At 40.0% G+C, this 16,339-nt stretch overlaps 1 protein-coding gene across 11 annotated transcripts; it reads left to right on the top strand.

Annotated features, from left to right (window-relative positions):
* Nucleotides 1–359: 359 nt before the first annotated feature.
* On the top strand, nt 360–14,840 carry LOC106498663 (histone RNA hairpin-binding protein-like). Of its 11 annotated transcripts, XM_067298330.1 has the most exons (13): nt 580–1,306; nt 2,403–2,444; nt 3,809–3,913; nt 4,692–4,823; nt 6,797–6,946; nt 7,792–7,929; nt 8,605–8,721; nt 9,994–10,101; nt 10,494–10,604; nt 10,942–11,055; nt 11,888–12,063; nt 12,996–13,047; nt 13,133–14,840. In XM_067298330.1, the coding sequence occupies exons 3-10, from the start codon at nt 3,885–3,887 to the stop codon at nt 11,045–11,047; spliced, it is 891 nt and encodes a 296-aa protein (XP_067154431.1). In that variant the 5' UTR covers nt 580–1,306; nt 2,403–2,444; nt 3,809–3,884; the 3' UTR covers nt 11,048–11,055; nt 11,888–12,063; nt 12,996–13,047; nt 13,133–14,840. The 11 variants fall into 11 exon arrangements, with proteins under 11 accessions (XP_067154425.1, XP_067154434.1, XP_067154432.1 ...); XM_067298324.1 differs by lacking the exon at nt 580–1,306 and adding an exon at nt 360–421 and having other exon boundaries at nt 12,996–14,840; XM_067298331.1 differs by having other exon boundaries at nt 578–1,306; nt 7,795–7,929; nt 12,996–14,840.
* Nucleotides 14,841–16,339: the final 1,499 nt, after the last annotated feature.

Raw genomic sequence — 16,339 nt, forward strand, 5'->3', positions numbered from 1 at the left:
AGAAAACCAACCCGGCCTCCATCTGAACCGCTGGCCGATGGGTGAGATCGCTGCGGGAGGGCGCGACGCGACGCCCCCCTCTCGCGGTCCCTCTGCAGAGGCTGATCGGCTCTGCAGCAGCGCACCGCATCCCCGCGCTCATTAACGGCCCCGAGCGCTCTGCTGTGCTGCGCGCGTCCTTCCCCCCGCGCCATGGCGCCGCCCAATGGGCCCCTGTGCGCCTGCGCACTCCGGCCGGCAGCAGTCCCGCCCCTGCGCGCTGCCCACGGGGCTGGCCGGCTGCGTCAGCCGGGGAGGCCCGGCCGCGCCTGCGCGCGGGGCCCCCGCGGCGGCGGGGCGCAGCCATATTCGGCGGGCGGCGCCGCCCGCCGCGGCCATGTTGCGCGGGCCGCCGCGCCGCGGGGCCGCGCGGGCTGCGCAGGTGGGAGCTGCTGGGGCGCGGGGGAAGGAGGGGGCGCGGAGGGTCGTCGTCGCTCCCTCGGGGCGGCGGGGCGGGGCGGGGCGGGGGTGTGGCCCCGCTGCTCCCGGGACGCCTGGGCTGCCTGCCGTGGGGGAGGGGCCGGTGCCCCGCGGCGCCTCCGGGGAAGAAATACGGCAGCATTCGCCTTACTTAGCTAAAAAGGGTGATTTGGGGTTAGCGCTTCCCTCCGAGCTTTTCCGATAGGGCCGCAGCAGGTGTCGCGTTGTCCTTTGCCTTTCGAGGTTTCGATAATGCAGCGCTTCTGCCAAAAGCGGCCGCGTTAGAAGCGTCCTTTTGTTCAAATGCTGCTTAGTTTCGTGACTGGGATTTAAATTATTGCTGTTGTGCAGTAGTAACGCCCGGACTCTGGGGACAGGAAGTTCCCAGAGGGGCACGGACGCAGAATGGAGGAGGAAGGGGAAGAAAACAGAGGCTGTTAATCCAGGATTAAGGTGGCAAAAGCCTGCCTTTCCTCCTGCTCCTCTCGACTTCAGAAAAACAGAGAGCTTGCAATCGCGGGGTCTGTCATTAGCAGGGAAGTATATTTATTGTGTGGAGTCTTCGGGAGAGGATCATCCTCTCCAGCGGCGGTGGCTGGCCTGCAGGTGCGGTCTTTACCCTAGAAGCCAGGTCTTGTGTTTAGTAAAAGCTGAAGGCGTTTTGTGTAATAACCTAACATCTAATAGAAGTTAAGAAATCAAAAGGGCCAGAACTGAGGAGGAAGCCAAGGAAAATGTAGGTAACTTGATTCTTAAGTAATCCTTGACTGACCTTGCGGCATTTGCAAGTGCCCAGCTCTAGCTCCTTCGCCCATACTTACTTGTAAGGACTCCACAGCAGCCGCTGGTAAGGAATTTCCTGTCCAAAAGCGTTTCTCCTTGAACGTTTGACCTACTTCTCCTATTAGACATGCTGTTTTCTGTGTTGAAGTAACCTTTCTGTTTGCCTTTTCTAAAAGTTTAGTGCTGAATGGAATGGTGCATATATATGTTAACCAATGCACTGCTACTAGAGGACAGTCTATGGATGTTGCATGTGTCAGCAGTTCTGTAAACACTGCTGAAGGTCTTCAGTTGTGTTTTTTTTCCTCCCCCTTTTTGATGGCGAACAGAGAAAGGATGATTTTTCTTCTGTTAACTAAAAATTAACAGATTAAAGTTCAGGTATCTTAACTGCAATAGTCAAACACCTTTTCTCAGCAATTGAATTGTCTAACACTTGTACTAAGTTAGTATTTCCTGAGTAAGCTGATGCAAATCATATATCTGTAAGCCAAACTAGTGTTTTGTAATGACAAGTGATAATAGATAGATTGTCATATTTGTTTTGAGTAGGTGATGTTCAGTGACTACCAGTGACTAGGTTGCAAATGAAAATTATTGTTTTCTAGTTCTGTACAACCTCTACACTGCTGCTTTCCAGAGCAGAAATTGGAATGGTTCAGATTCTTTGGTGTTTGATGAATGTCCATTTAGACATTTAGATCACTGGGTGGAGTGGTAAGGAATAAATATGGAGTTTGCTTAAATTTTCACTTTACTGTGAAGTAACTTCTTTCTTTAGGAATCCAGCAAAACTTTGGATATGATTAAATGAAAAGTTTTGTAATAATAGAGTTAAGAAATGATATCCTTGTTATGTAAAAGTAGACCATACAGTTTGGCTAATTGAAATTCATGTCATAAAATTAGCAAGTATTCCGTATGAAAGGGAATAATTGTATATTATATACTGAGGCAGCAATTAGAAACCCTTCGTTGCTAAAATCTTCTGAATTAGTAGAAAGTGTCCATGGAAAAAATATGCTGGTAACTTTTCTGCTTTGTTGATGCGTATTTATCCATGTGTGGATAAATGTTTGATGTTTGTCTCTTCCTCTGTCTGTATGCTCAGTCTATTCAGCTGTACCGCAGTTTTTAGTAAATACCTATTTTCTTTGCAGTCCCTTACTGAGGACAACTTGAGATGAGATCAAATTTTATAGGTAGGTAGTTTTAAGAGTATTTTGCTTTTCTTCTGGATATTCTTTTGGATGTTCTAGAGTGCAGGCCTCAGGTAGAGGAAGTGGTGGAGATAGGTATCTTGATGTCTGTCAGGAAGTAAAACCTAATGAGTGTTTGGATATTTGCAAACAACTGACCAGAACATAAGTTAGAGAAAATGATGAATATTTGATGAAGATATCTTACTGAGGGCACGCTAATTTTTTTGTTTTATTGTTTTTTTTTAATACATATATAATTTGTACATCTCTGAGTATTAAATTATATGAGGGTTATAGTCTCTGGTGGCCTCTTTGATATTGCTTCAGTTAATAACTAGATCTTTTGAAGAGGTTGAAAAGAATAATCTTGCATTCAGGAGGTGTCCCCATGTCTTCAAAGTTAACATAAAAAATAATAGCAATATGTTATGAAGTCAAACTAGATGCGCTAGGAGCATTTTTTATATCTCTTTTTGCTGAATAGATGTGTTCCTTTTCTATATTGAATCTTTATGTTGTGTAGTATTAAAATGACATTAACAGCATGGATGGTAATTTCAGCTGTTGGTATGAAACATTTTAGGTAGAGTAAGATTGTAAACTAAAACTACATCTGTATTATTTTATGTTAAATGTTGAGGTGTTAACATCAAAAGAATTGGACTAACTTTGTGGAAAGAAAAGTTCTCACCACTTCAAAATATTACAGCATTATCAACTTTTCATTAGTTAATGAGGAACCTGATGAGTTTCTCTTTACTCAGAATATTAGTGAACCAGATGGTTGTTAAAGTAGGAGCTTCCTGGCTCCATTTTTTGCTTTACGCAACAGAGCATACATCCTTGAAATTATATTTTGGGAAGGTATGAAGTGTTGTTGGCGTCTGACAAAATGTTAATTCTGCTCTCATGATGGACACTTTTCTATTTCTTAAGCATCTCTGCTGTCCTTTACAGTGTTCTTTTGCTCATTACTGACAGCAGTGTTTAGATTGATTTTGACCTCAGGTAATTTCATGTATTGTGCTCTTTGATAGAACTGAGGTATTGGAAAAAATCTTCAGCGTAGTAGAGAGAAGTATTCACGTTGGTTGAGCAAAGTAAAGCTGCAAAGTAAAACTGATTGTTATCTTATGTCACTGCCGAAGGTGACTTAAGCTGAGATATTTTAATCTGACTGTACAGTGAAATGGAATAGGAGCACTCCCATGGCCAGCTGGTGTTACAGTTGTGGAGGGTGGTAACTTTACTAGACTATACTATCTTGATTTGCAAAGCTGCATTTGACAATGTTGAAGTTTCTGTCAGTTAAATAACAACTTATGAGCAACAAATGTTCATATAGAAATCTAATTATTTTTCAGCTCTACAATATCAGAAGATTCTAAGCCTCTTTCAAGTTGCTCAGACTGGGAAAGTGGAATTGAAGAAGGCAAAACAATGAGGACATCAAATAAAAAAATGACAAAGTGAGTATTGCATAATTATTAAATAGGTGCTTTGATTTTTAGCAACAGCCATCTGATGATCTCCAACTACTTTACATGCGTTAATGAAGATTTGAAACACCTCAGGCAAGAGGGAGGTGATGGTATCCTAAATCTTGGCCCCTCTCTCCATCTTACCCTGGATTTCTCACCATTAAGTTGGCCAAACTGTTTCATTTCAGCCTGAAGGAAACTTGAAGGAGAGAATAGCACAGAGAAGTTTTTATCTTAAAAGCTGTTTGTGCGATCATTTTAGATTCTCTTTTTTTTTTTTTTCAGGTTACATTGCATATTCATTACAACTTTACATAAGAGAAATACTGGACAGTGAAAGGAAAAATGAAAAGCAACATTCTAGCCTTAGAGAATGGCTATAAGATCATTCAAGCTAGCCGCCTTTATATTATCCATCTCTGTTGTATTAAGTGTGGGGTTTTTTGATTTTTTTTTAATACTAGAAGGTTGTTATACGTATGCAAGAATCATCTACCCTTTTGTTTCCTTGTTACAGAACTAGCCATAAACTTCTAGTAAGGCAGCTGTACTATTGGTACCCTCAGATACAAGTTAACTTAGTACAAACCTGAGCAATTACATAAACTTGAAAAGCCTGATCTGTTCTAGTGGTTCATTTGATTAGCATCACTGTCACCTCTGTGAACGAGTCATTGCCGTCTATCAGAGTATATGAGGTTCTAGAGTATGTGTGTACATAACTTATTGTGAAGCTATTAACTTGATTCTGACTCTTATTTTTAAGTTCCGTTTCAAACGATTCCCCCAATCCAGTGGAAAGGGAAACCGATGAGGTGGTTCTAAGGAGAAGGCAAAAACAGATCAATTTTGGAAAGAACACCCTTGCGTATGACAGATACATTAAAGAAGTTCCAAAGTAAGTTGCATTGTGCATTGCAATTTCCAAGTAAATAGTTACTTGTTCCTGACGTGTGTGTAGATCAGAGTATGGCTTTAGTTCTCTTAAAATAATAATGACAATAAATGAATAAAACCTGAATCATAATTGTTTTTGTCAAAAGGAAGCCAAGGATTTTCTGCACTGGAGCAAATTTAAAGCTAAACATGGCCCTTGAGTACTCTTGTTGTCAGTAGCAAGCATGCTCTAAATAAATTCTTTATTGGTCAGCTCTCTGTGAAGTTGCTGGTGACTGTGTTGCTAGACCAATATGAAGTTAATTCGTGTTGGGAAGTGACAGTTTTGAATGAGGATTGAATAAAGCTTTTCATTTAAGTATAGGTAAGGGTAACTAGTCTTCAGTGAGTAATCAATTACTAACTGAAATCAAACCCTGGATTTCTTCCATTCTCTGCCATTCCACCTTGGGCTTCACAGAGTCTGTGAGTTATAGTACTTAAATTTAGGTTTTCAGTCAGCTCTCTGCTTGCTTCAGAACTGTAAGGATTCAGAAACTACTCTGTAGGAACATATGGATGTACATCTGTTTCTTAGTTTTGGTTTTGAGGTTGACTTTTTTTATGACTTGTTATTTATGGTTGCTCTACTTCTTCTGGATTCTACACTTAAAAGTCTGTTGTGAAAATTGACAGCCAAACACAGTGGATACTGCAAGCTTGTTGTTGAGCAAAACTTAAAAGTAGCCTAGATGACTAAAAATTCACAACAGATACTGTAGATAATTACAGCTATTCCACAGTATCGTGATCACATCTTCAGTAACCCTTCTATTCCTCTCCCCCCTCCCTGGCCCCAAAGAATCTGAGTGTGACTTGTGAACTGTGATTTTTCTTGTCACTTTATCATCAGTGTGGTAGGACTGCAGCCAGTCTTATGGTTATGCCTGACACTTAGGTAGCTTGCCTGTGATCAGCTAAATAGGAGGTGGAGAATAGGAAAAGATGAGAACAACATTCAGGAAAAAGCATGGGATAAACTACTTTAAAACAAACAAACAAAAAACAAAAAAAGTTACTAGATGGCATTTTAACAGGATAGTTAATAATACTGTTCCTTAGCAGGGATCTGCTTCTCTTACAAAAGAGATAGTCAAGCTGTTAGGGCTTCGTACATTGGTCTGTGAAGTTGGGGGGAAAAACACTTGAAAGTAAGGTGCTTTGTATGAGTTAAAGCATGATTATAACATGCTCTTTTTCCCCAGCATAAAAGCCTACTCCAGTATGGTATAGCTATAACCACAGGATTATTTTGTACTGGAGATATGGTTTAGCGGGGTCTCTAGTAATCTTTGGTTGGGCAGGATATAGGTTTGAGATACCATCTGAGAAATGCCACTTCCAGCCATTTGGTGATCCCAAACACCATTGTTACAGCATTTGCCCGTTGCAGATTTAGTGAAAAGGCATAGCATTTGCTCAATTGTTTGCATATTACCCAGAGGGTGTGGGTATTTTGTTTTTTAAATCTGTGCTCCCAAAGGACAAATGCTATTCAGAAGTGTACAGTCGCCATTGTAATAATTCATGAACAACTGTAGGAGAAAAATTCGCTGAGGATACTAAATACGAAGAAACTACATCTGACTCAGGAAATCTGAGATAGAAATAGTTGGAGGCAGGGAGAGTACTGAAGGAGTATCCTGCGTGCTTCTCCTGTTTCATATTTGTCTAGGCAATAGGCATCCGCTTTTGGCAACTGTCAGGCTGCTGGACTGGATGGACCTCTGGTCTGACTCAGTATGTTATCGTTAGTTGTTGCTCATGTGGTTTGTTTTTGACTGTGTTTTAGAATATACCTATTTCAGTTAAGCTATTAACATAGGAGTATTTTATTTAATAGTCCATTGATGCTTGCTTAATCTGATGGACTGAGGATTTTTTGGAAGAAAGAAAATCATGTCCTGAAATATAAATGTTACTGTGTTTTTGCAGGAATCAGCGAATACCAGGAGTTCATCCTAGAACTCCCAACAAATTTAAGAAGTACAGCCGTAGATCCTGGGACCAGCAGATCAGGCTATGGAAGATAGCACTGCATGCTTGGGATCCTCCTGAAGAAGAAACATGGGATCTGCAACCAGTGTGTGTATGGGTGAATTAGTCAGTAGTCATCTGTTGCTTCACAGCAGGGCTCTGTATTTCCTCTAGAGCATTCCTTACTGGGAGCAAGAGAGGGAATTGGTCTCGGGCTCAGAAATGGGAGTTGCATTCAGTCTCCTCTAGTGCCTTGTTTCCCCCTTGGAATTCTGTTAGTCTTCAAAATTTTCCCAATGTTTAGCCTAAATTCACTTCCAGCAAGGCACTTTAGGGAGGAAAACATGTGGTCTGTCTGCAGTAGTACATTCCTTTCCCTGTATGTTTGCACTGGTCAGCACAAGATAAAATTATTTTTCTAGGAAGGGATAGCAGTAAGTGGAAACTTGTTGATTACTGTTCCTTGGTCTTCATAACCTTTCCATCTTCCCTATGGTTAGACAGTGGGTACTTCTTTCTGATGAAACCATGCTGCTCCTGTAATAATGATCTGCTGAGAATTCGAAGTTTAAGATTGGAGAGATTTTACATGTTCTCCAGAAGATAGTGGCAACTGTATTCAAGTTGGAAAGACTTTTTAAATCTTTTAAGAACTTTGAATTTCTGTAACAGAGCTAGCTTCAATAACTAACACCTAATATTTAACAAGTTTGAGAATAATAAACTGGGAGGAGAAGAGTGAATGGAATTCTGTTAGCACCGTAACTGTATTGTGTCAATAGCTTTATTGTGCTGTCCTCCATGGTGGAGGTTGCGATTGTTTGCACCATCTAGGTATTGTATGAGATGAACTATTAACTACAGCAGCTTAACTCTCTTCTGCTGGGAGTGATAAGCTAGATGGATGGTATTTTAAATCTTGACTTTTTTTTTCTCTCTCTCTCTCTTTTTAGTAGTACAGAGCCTTCAGGTAGTTCCCAAGAATGGGTCTACAAAGATCAGGATGACTCTGGCTGCCCAGTATTTGATGAAAAGCAGAAGAGAAATGAATGTGAGGATCAATGCAATCAGACAGACTATGCACCAGAGAGGTATGAAACAAAGTTTTGTGATTAATTGAGATAAGTCAATGCACATTGCTAGCATCATTTCTTTGTGGGAAGTGTTTAATGAGGGAGCAGTTATTGCTGTCTCCCCATTTGGCTCTTACACTGTTGAATGTAATCCCTCCCTGGCATTGAATGTGGAAAAAGTACCAGCATTGCAGATCTACATGATTAACAGTAGAAAAAGGAAATGTTCTTTCTGCTTGTCTGTTTATACAGTGGAGTACTGAGGTGTCTTTAACCAAAGCTGGCAAATGCTGAAAATAGGATTGCTTCTGGATAAGATATCCTAAATTAAGAGTATTCTCTCTGTGTGCAGAACAGCATGGAGAGTGACAGTGAAGCATCTCATGCAATTCTGTCTACTGAGATTTCTTGATCTGGGCTATGCGTGTGGGGCTGGAAATGGCTCTGCTTCCAAGCTCAGTGGAGTTTCATTGGCAATTATGACTTGATTCAGTCTTCAGAATACAGTCAAGTGTTTACAAAATTTGAACCATTTTCTTAGGTGTTCCTTTTGCTGTAACTTGTGTGCCTTGCTTTAGGGAGAAAACTCTTCTTGTGTTGCATGAGTCATTATTTTGCAGAACTGTGAAATGAATTTAAACACAGATGATGGAAGAATGCTTTGTATGTAAAATCTGTGTCTTATTTTTGCAGTCCCTGTTCTCCCGATTCTTCTCCAGTATGGAAGCGCAGAAAACGAAATAGTCCTGACTCCTCTATGGGCTCAAAGGGCAAAAACCGTTATGTGCATATGTACCACACACTGGAAGGGTATGAAAGGATTCTCCGTATGGAGACCCATTCACATTATGAACTGACTTTTGGAATATGACTGAAACTTATCTCCCCCCCCCCCATTTGTTAATAGCTTTAATTTAATCTAAACATATTTGCATTCTAATGAGGAAAGGAAATTGTGCCAGAATAACCATGGTGACAAATGTTTGCAAAGGTGAAGAAAATCTAGAGTCAGAAGATGCAGCACAGGTTATTTTAGGACAGATGAATTGTATTTTATGTGTAGAATTAAGCAATGTTAATGTCTTGTCCTTGATTTCTAATGGAATGTGGTTTCTCCTTCAGAGTTTGTAATTACGAAATTGTTTGGGCTCTGTCATAGTTATTTCACATAAGGATTTTGAGGTACTTGTAACACTGTTTGAAGTGTTACATTCCCTGAGAGGGAATGGGGAAGTGCAGGTGTTGAAGATGAAATAATAAGGAAAAAAATCTGAATTGCAAGGTTAGTTCATGATGTGTACTTACTTTACCTTACTCTTACGTGCACTGCATTCTGCCTTTTGGCGTACAGAGTATATACAAGTAGATGAATGTCATGGTAAAGGAATAGAGCTCCACAAAAAAGCCTGTGCACTCATCAGTTTGTCAGTGAATACTGAAACTCACTGCCTGTTTAACTATTACCATGTTGCATTTACTACAGGTGTAATGGAAAATATGTATTCATTAAGGGATGTGAAAGGGAAAGCTTTGTGTATTTTTGGCTATGCTTTTCCGTGCCTTACGAAAGGTGGCATGGGAGAAACTGCTTGTTGGAACAACAAAGAATAGGTCACCCAGCTGGGACTGGGGCAAAGTGAGATTAACGACCGAAAATGGGAAGCTGAAGGGTTTTGAGATGTCAGAATGTTTCAGAATTTTTCAGGCTAACACCTTCTTTATTCAAAGTTGCTTAGGAATTAAACTACTCTTCTACTAATTGTTTTTAATCATATTTCCTTTTTTTTTTTTTTTCTTAGCTCGTGCATAAAAAGTCAGCTTGTAAATGGGAAATGATAGGCTGGCTATGTAGAAGAGAGGCACAGTTTAACTGCATACATGGTGTTGTCAAAACCACAAAGAAAACTGGAACAATGGTTTAAGGTTTTTTGGAATTAGTAGCCTTTTGTTATGAACCTTAGTAGAATATTTATACAGGTGTGATTTTATTTATTTATTCTCCTTACTTAGCTCCCATATTCTCAGAATAATTAACAGGAACAAAAAGCTCCGTAGTTTTAGACCTTTTTGCTTTCTTTCTAGTCTTACTGAATCAGGACATCAGGAGGCTTTTTCAAGGTGTTCAGAGTGGGGAACCTCAGATGAAAATGATGAAATAATGACAGTACAACATGGTATAGAAGTAACAAGGTAAATACCATAATAATAATTTTTTTTTATTGCTTCTGCTGTGAAGCTGCCCTTGGCTTTTTTTAACCTTCCCTTCACTGTTTTCTTTAGTGCTGCTTCCCCCCTGCCCCTTATTTCCTGCAGCACGTGGTTTGGTTATTTTTGTTCCTTGACTTGGCTAGTCTCAATCTGACTCCCTTCTGTTCCTTTCTGCTGCTTCTGCTATTAGCTAATCCTGCAAATCCTGAGCTGCTTTCACCTTTTTTTTGTCTTAGGGAAAGCTGTTGTTCCCAATGGTTGTTAATCGCTGCTTACTTGCTAAGCCTAGCACCTGAAAACTTCTTGTCTTTGTCTCCTCAGAGATGAAGCTGTTTTGTAGCTGACTACAGAGGTGGTTATTTGTTTTTATGCAGTGACCAGGTTCCAGCCAGTTGTTCTTCAGGATGGAATGATCAGAAAGAGAAAAAATCCAGCCTTCTGAAGGACAGCAAAATGTGCAAAGACTCAGACTGCAGGCTAGAGAGGTATAAAAAGCCTGCGTATCAGGGGCTTTTTTACATATTAAGTTATAAGTGTGTTTTCTTATTGCTGTATTTCAAGCCAAGGTTTTATTAGAAATACGTATCTCCACTGCTCTTTTTAGGGATGTTTGGTCAGTATTTGTTGTGTGGTAAAACTTTGTCCTAAATGTTCTCTCATTGCAAACCACAGGCAGCATTATAAAAAACAGTCTGTGTTAAATAGCAGCTTGTAACTATATTTTGTATAAAAAGGTTACCATAATGAAGTCAACCACTTAGTTGTTTTGAATGGAAATAGAGATACAAAAGGGGAATGTGTGGTGGTTTTTTTTATTTGTAGGTTTAAACTTTGCAGCAGTTTATTGGAAGGACATCAGTCAGAATACCTTGAGAGGGGATGGGGAAGTGCAGGTGTTGAAGATGAAATAATAAGGAAGAAAATCTAAATTGCAAGGTTAGTTCATGATATGTACTTACTTTGCATATGGGCTACTGAAACAGAATAGGTAATCTTGTTCAACAACATCCAACTGTTCAATTCAAGCAGATCAGTTTCTCTTTTTATTCCTTTATTTTATGATCAGTATTTCCTCCTGTCTTCTTGTCTTTAATGTAATGCCTAATTAAAAGATGTAATACTTCTGACTTAGTAAATTGAAATGTTTATCTGTTTACCCAGAAAGCATATTTGTTATCTTATAACACAATTAAAAAGTGTGGGTTTTTTGTTTTGGGGGGTTTGTTTTGTTTTTTGAAAGCTATTTCAGGAGCAGCTTTTCTGCCTCTTAATGTTTTGTGGCGAAGTCACAACTCTGCATTTGCAGCAATAGTATTCAATTAAAAATTTATTTTGGGCTGTAGACTCCTTTGCATTAATAGGATGGATAGTATCTTGAGTCAAACAGCCTTTATTAACAAAGGTAATCTTTTATGTGATTCAATTAAGTCTTTGTTGATCTGTTTGATGCAGACTCTGAAATATTGTGGGTATGGTATACATATCTTTTTAACAGTCATCTCAGAATATTTTTCATAATAAAGCCAATTAAGAATTTGGCACAGAACTAGTATTATACTAGATAGGTTTTGTCGAATTCTACTGGAAATAAAAGGAAAAAGCAGTTAGGACTTTACCAAAAATTTGTATTAATAGCAGTTTTTCTGTTGACTTCATTGATCTGATTTTAAACTAAATTCTTTATTACTATGAATAAGACAATATGGTTTATCATTTTTTAAAGTGTTAATTCAATATTTGAAAATATCTAGTCTTTCTTTGTATATAGAAGTATCAAAGAAGACTGACTTTCTCCTGTGACACAATGATTTGAAGGGTAGGGATATATTCTGGGATCAGCAGATCAAGCCTTGGAAGACTGGTGCAGTCTCATAACTTCTGCACTGGAAGAGGAAGAGATTTACAGTCAGCCTATGTGTCATCAACACGAGGTGAAATGTGCAGGTAAAAGAAGCACGCCTCTACATCACGGTTCGGAGAGCCTTTCTAGCCTTTTGGGTAGTGTGTTGATATTTATCTGCTTTGCAGTCAGCTTTGTTCTACATAAGGTTCTAATAAGCAGTGTATATACTCAAGGGGTGCAATCACTCATTCTAATTGGAAAGCTATCTTTGTGACAAGTTGAATGTAGAGAGTGAATTTAATAGCTTCTCTGTGGAGCAAAGCATAGATTTCCTGGGATGCAAAGATCAATATTTAGAGAGAGGCAATTCCTATGACCTTTGTTTTCAGGTGTGACAAACTCTTAACTCTCAAATGGCAGGAACTTTTTGACTTATCTGAGGAAACTGAACGTTGCTTGAAAACCAATATGTGGATTACATGATGGAAAAGCCCCCGCCTATTTGCTAAAAGAAAATTTCTAATTGGATTCTTAGTCTTAGACAGGAAAAAGAAATGTGGCTGTTAAATGTCTCATCATTCTGAATGTGTATGTTTGTTTTTTTAAAGGGGAGGGGAACTTCATGAGCAGAACAATTGTAATATGACAAGAATTTGTTAATTGCAATTGTAAGAAAATGTATTTTGTGCATTAGTAACAGTATTTAGGTGAAGATGATGTGAGGAGTTGGGAAAGGCTCAAGTACTTCATTTTTTTTTCTTTGACATACTTTACCAACATCAGTTATGTAATACTCTGTTTTTGCAATAAGTTATGTTTTCAAAATGTTCCTAATATCCATAACACTTTCTGAAGTATGGACAATATAGCTTTGTCTCTTATACTGTGCTTTAAGTTCACCACATGCAGTGCTCTCTTCCATTTGCTACTACTGTAACACTGCGGTTTAAGACAGTTATGTGGTGGTTTTTTGCTGTTAATGTCTAGATATATCATATTTATAAAAGGCTGTTATGTCTACCTTTTTATTTAGGTTTCTCCAGAGCTTTAAGGATAGATAGGCTTCTGCAAGCTTTGCCTTGAAGGTAAGACTTCGGATTTCGTTAAGCCTGGGCTAGGATGATGGACGTTCCCTAAAGCTTTTGTGAGAGTGTTTCTGCTTTATCTGAGTTGGCAGATGCTATGTGCGTCATACTGTAAAAGCTACTTCAGTTTTTGGATCCTGCTGTTGCCATTTGGAGATCATGCTACTTACAGTGCACTAACGTTACGCTGGTGTATTGGTCCAATATTGAGTCAGAGTGAAGAATGCCACCTCTGAAACCAAGGAGTTAAGCCCTTTTTCCTGCTCTGGACCAGAATTATATATCCAACCTGAAGAACTGCTTCAGAAGAATGTAGATAATTCCACCCTTTCCTCCAGTGGTTGAAGACAAACTACTACTAGGTTTTGGATGGGATGTTCATCCAGTTGGTTTATTTTCCTTTCTCAGATAATGTATATTAAGCTAGCATCTGCCTAATCCTAGTAAGACAAGAGAAAAGGAAAGGTTTATCAAAATCAACCCCCTCTCCTGGAGAGGATGAGTGACTGAACAGCAACGCAGCTTGAATACCTGGATTTTACTTTTATGCTTGTTACAGCCTGACCCAGAGAGCCAAGCTGCTGCTGAAGGTAGGGGAGGATAAATTCAGTGGCTGCTGTTGCTACAGAAGTAGAGGAAAGCAGCACTATTTGCGGGCTTGGAGCAGGTAGCTGCTCTTGGGTGTGGGGTGTCCTGGCTGAGGGCTACAATGGTCACCCTCGTTTTACCTTTCTAGCATTGTGCTCAGATGCTCAAAGCGAGTGCTGTAGCTACAGTGGAGTTTAGACCAGATTCATGTGTTAAAAGAAACTTTTACAGTCCTTATGATTTTTTTGTTTGTTTGTTTTAATGTAGAATGTACTAAAACACAAATGTCTGTTTAGCACTGGGAATTCTCATCGCAGTAGTTTAGCTTTGCCGTTGCTGCACTTTGTCTCCTTGCAAGGCCGCCGCAGAAACTGCGGCAGCGCCAGTGACAATACGCAGCAGCCTTGCTGTGGGACCAGCACTGTACCCAAGGGCTAAAAGACTGTTGTGCTGTTGAAGTCAAAGCAAGTTGCTTCCTGAGAAACTACTCCCAGTGTCTCCCAAAACATAACTTCTATTTATGTTGCTCAGACCTTTTCCAAGTGAGTTTTGAAGAATTGTTGTGCTGGTCTGGGTTTCCAGACACGCTGCAAATCATCCAACACATGAAGAAAACAACACTGTATAAAATACTATTGCAGCATGCAAGAGTGGTAGTTTGCCTTCACCAAGGACTGCCATATGTGCAGAAATTCATGACTGCAGTTAACCACCAAATTTGACAGTTCCCAGGGAAGATCAAAATCTCTGAGTATGTGGGGAGGGAATGCGTGCTACTGCTTTAACAGAAATATGTTAGCCCTAGTTACAGCTACCACTCAATAGTAAGAATATCCTTTTTGCTGTGTGTACTCTGCTTACACAAACACAGGAAGAGGGCAAGGCCTCTGACTGAAAGTCAAGTCAGTTAATGCATCGTGAGGGTGAGGAGAACTGCCTGCAGGTTTGGTGACTTCTATCCTAGACACTTCCTGCAGCTCTTGGCGCTCGTCCATCCTTGCCTAGGCATGGGGTTCAGTAGTATCCTAGCACAGCAGTGGCTCGCTTACGTGCCACAAAGGCTTCAGAGCATGGAATGTGTGTATGCAAGGAACAGATCTGTACAGCACCTTTTAAAAAAGTAATATATAGAGCCTTGTTGTTCCAGTGTGCATGTTTCCATGTGTTGTATGATGTTTGTAAATAAAGAAATGTTTTAAATCTTTGGCATACTGTCTTTATGTAAAAGAACTAAAGTGTTAAACTTTTTTACTTAAAATGCACTGGGATACTAATGTTTTTAATTCCTGTTAGTACTGTTAGTCTTACTAAGAGTCTTACTCTTGAAGGGAGTCTGCAGTACAACTTGGCTTGTGTCCAACACCTCAGTCTGAATTCATGATGAGATGTCAAAATACATGTTCAGTGCATTGTAACCTAGTGAAATGGAGCAGCTGAGGCCCTAGCACCCATTCTACAGTAAGAATGGTGTCCTCTAGGAGAAGATGGACCTGACAGTTGGGAGTAGTAGACTACTAAGAAAATATTTACCTAAGCTCAGCTGTCAGAGCCCTTAGGCTTTTACCTATGATGGATGGGGCATACAGTGGAGTTAAACATAAATCCTTAGGATTTGTAGTTCAGCAGTCTGGAGAAAAAAAAAAACCCTTCTATTTCTTGGCTGAAGATAATTAGAGAATAGAAATAGAGTAACTGGACTGCCTGTGGCAGTTAAATTTGGGGCAGATTTAATCTCTAGTACAGGCTCCATACAATTGGATGAGCTATACTGGCATGATGAAGGGGTGATACTGAACAGATAAGGCGTTGGGGCTGCTGAAGTCATCTTGTGCAGTGCTGCCATTGGGTGTAGAACCATCATAACGTCTTTTAATTAGCAGTGTTAACCTCATCAGTCTAAATAGAGCAGTTAAGGAAATGGATGGACTGCATTCAGTTGTTGTTTGTGTAGCCAAGGCTATCTGACACAGTTTATAACCAAGATAAGCAAAGCTGAAATCTGGCACTCCACCCCCAGTTTATACTGAAGAGCTTTCCATTAATTTTATCTGTTTTAATTAAATCTGCTTTTCATAAATCTGTGCATAGTAGTTCTTAACTATGCCAAAATAAATTTTATGCTTTCACCAGTCAGGCTTAAATCTCTTCCAAGAAGTGACGCGCATCTTCTATTGGCGTGCTTCCACTGGCAGAGTCTCCTTACAGACGATGAATTATCCGTGCTTGCACAAACAATCCTTCACTAGTAGTCCTGAAATGCCATTGGTTATTTGTACTATATTTTGTTTTTAAAACTACTCCTCTGAGGTCATGGTGATGGGGATCTCTCCTCCTTCCCTTAAAAGTCCCACTGTGATGGGAAAGTTCTTTTCTGAAAGATTTTATCTTAGCTGAATGGACAGAAAGGTGCAAGGCAGCTGTAATCCCAAAGCTGTGTTATTACAGCAGATAGTTCTGCTGAGAAACTGAATTTAACTTGCATGTAGTGCTGTGCTAACTGTGCTGCGTGGCTTCCAGGCTGGGTCTGTCCTCTGTCTGGTCATCTTGGATGAATTCACAGATAAACGTGCCATTAAGTCATCTTAATCCAGAGCAAGGCTGGTTTGTACACGTAGATGTGCTGCACCTCTGCTGAGCTTCAAGCAGGTCCTTGGTTCAGGAACAGTCCTGTTTTCCCTAACAGTATATGGGAAAGGAACAGTGC

This window comes from Apteryx mantelli, chromosome 5 (genome assembly GCF_036417845.1).
Source record: "Apteryx mantelli isolate bAptMan1 chromosome 5, bAptMan1.hap1, whole genome shotgun sequence".
Lineage (NCBI taxonomy): Eukaryota > Metazoa > Chordata > Aves > Apterygiformes > Apterygidae > Apteryx > Apteryx mantelli.

Bases quoted from the DNA above. Each gene is read 5' to 3' on its own strand.
- LOC106498663 (XM_067298324.1), top strand. From the start codon at position 3,885: ATGAGGACATCAAATAAAAAAATGACAAA. The intron at 8,722-9,993 runs GTATGAAAGGAT...CTTTCTTTCTAG, and splicing joins ATGTACCACACACTGGAAGG to TCTTACTGAATCAGGACATC. The intron at 10,102-10,493 runs GTAAATACCATA...GTTTTTATGCAG, and splicing joins CATGGTATAGAAGTAACAAG to TGACCAGGTTCCAGCCAGTT.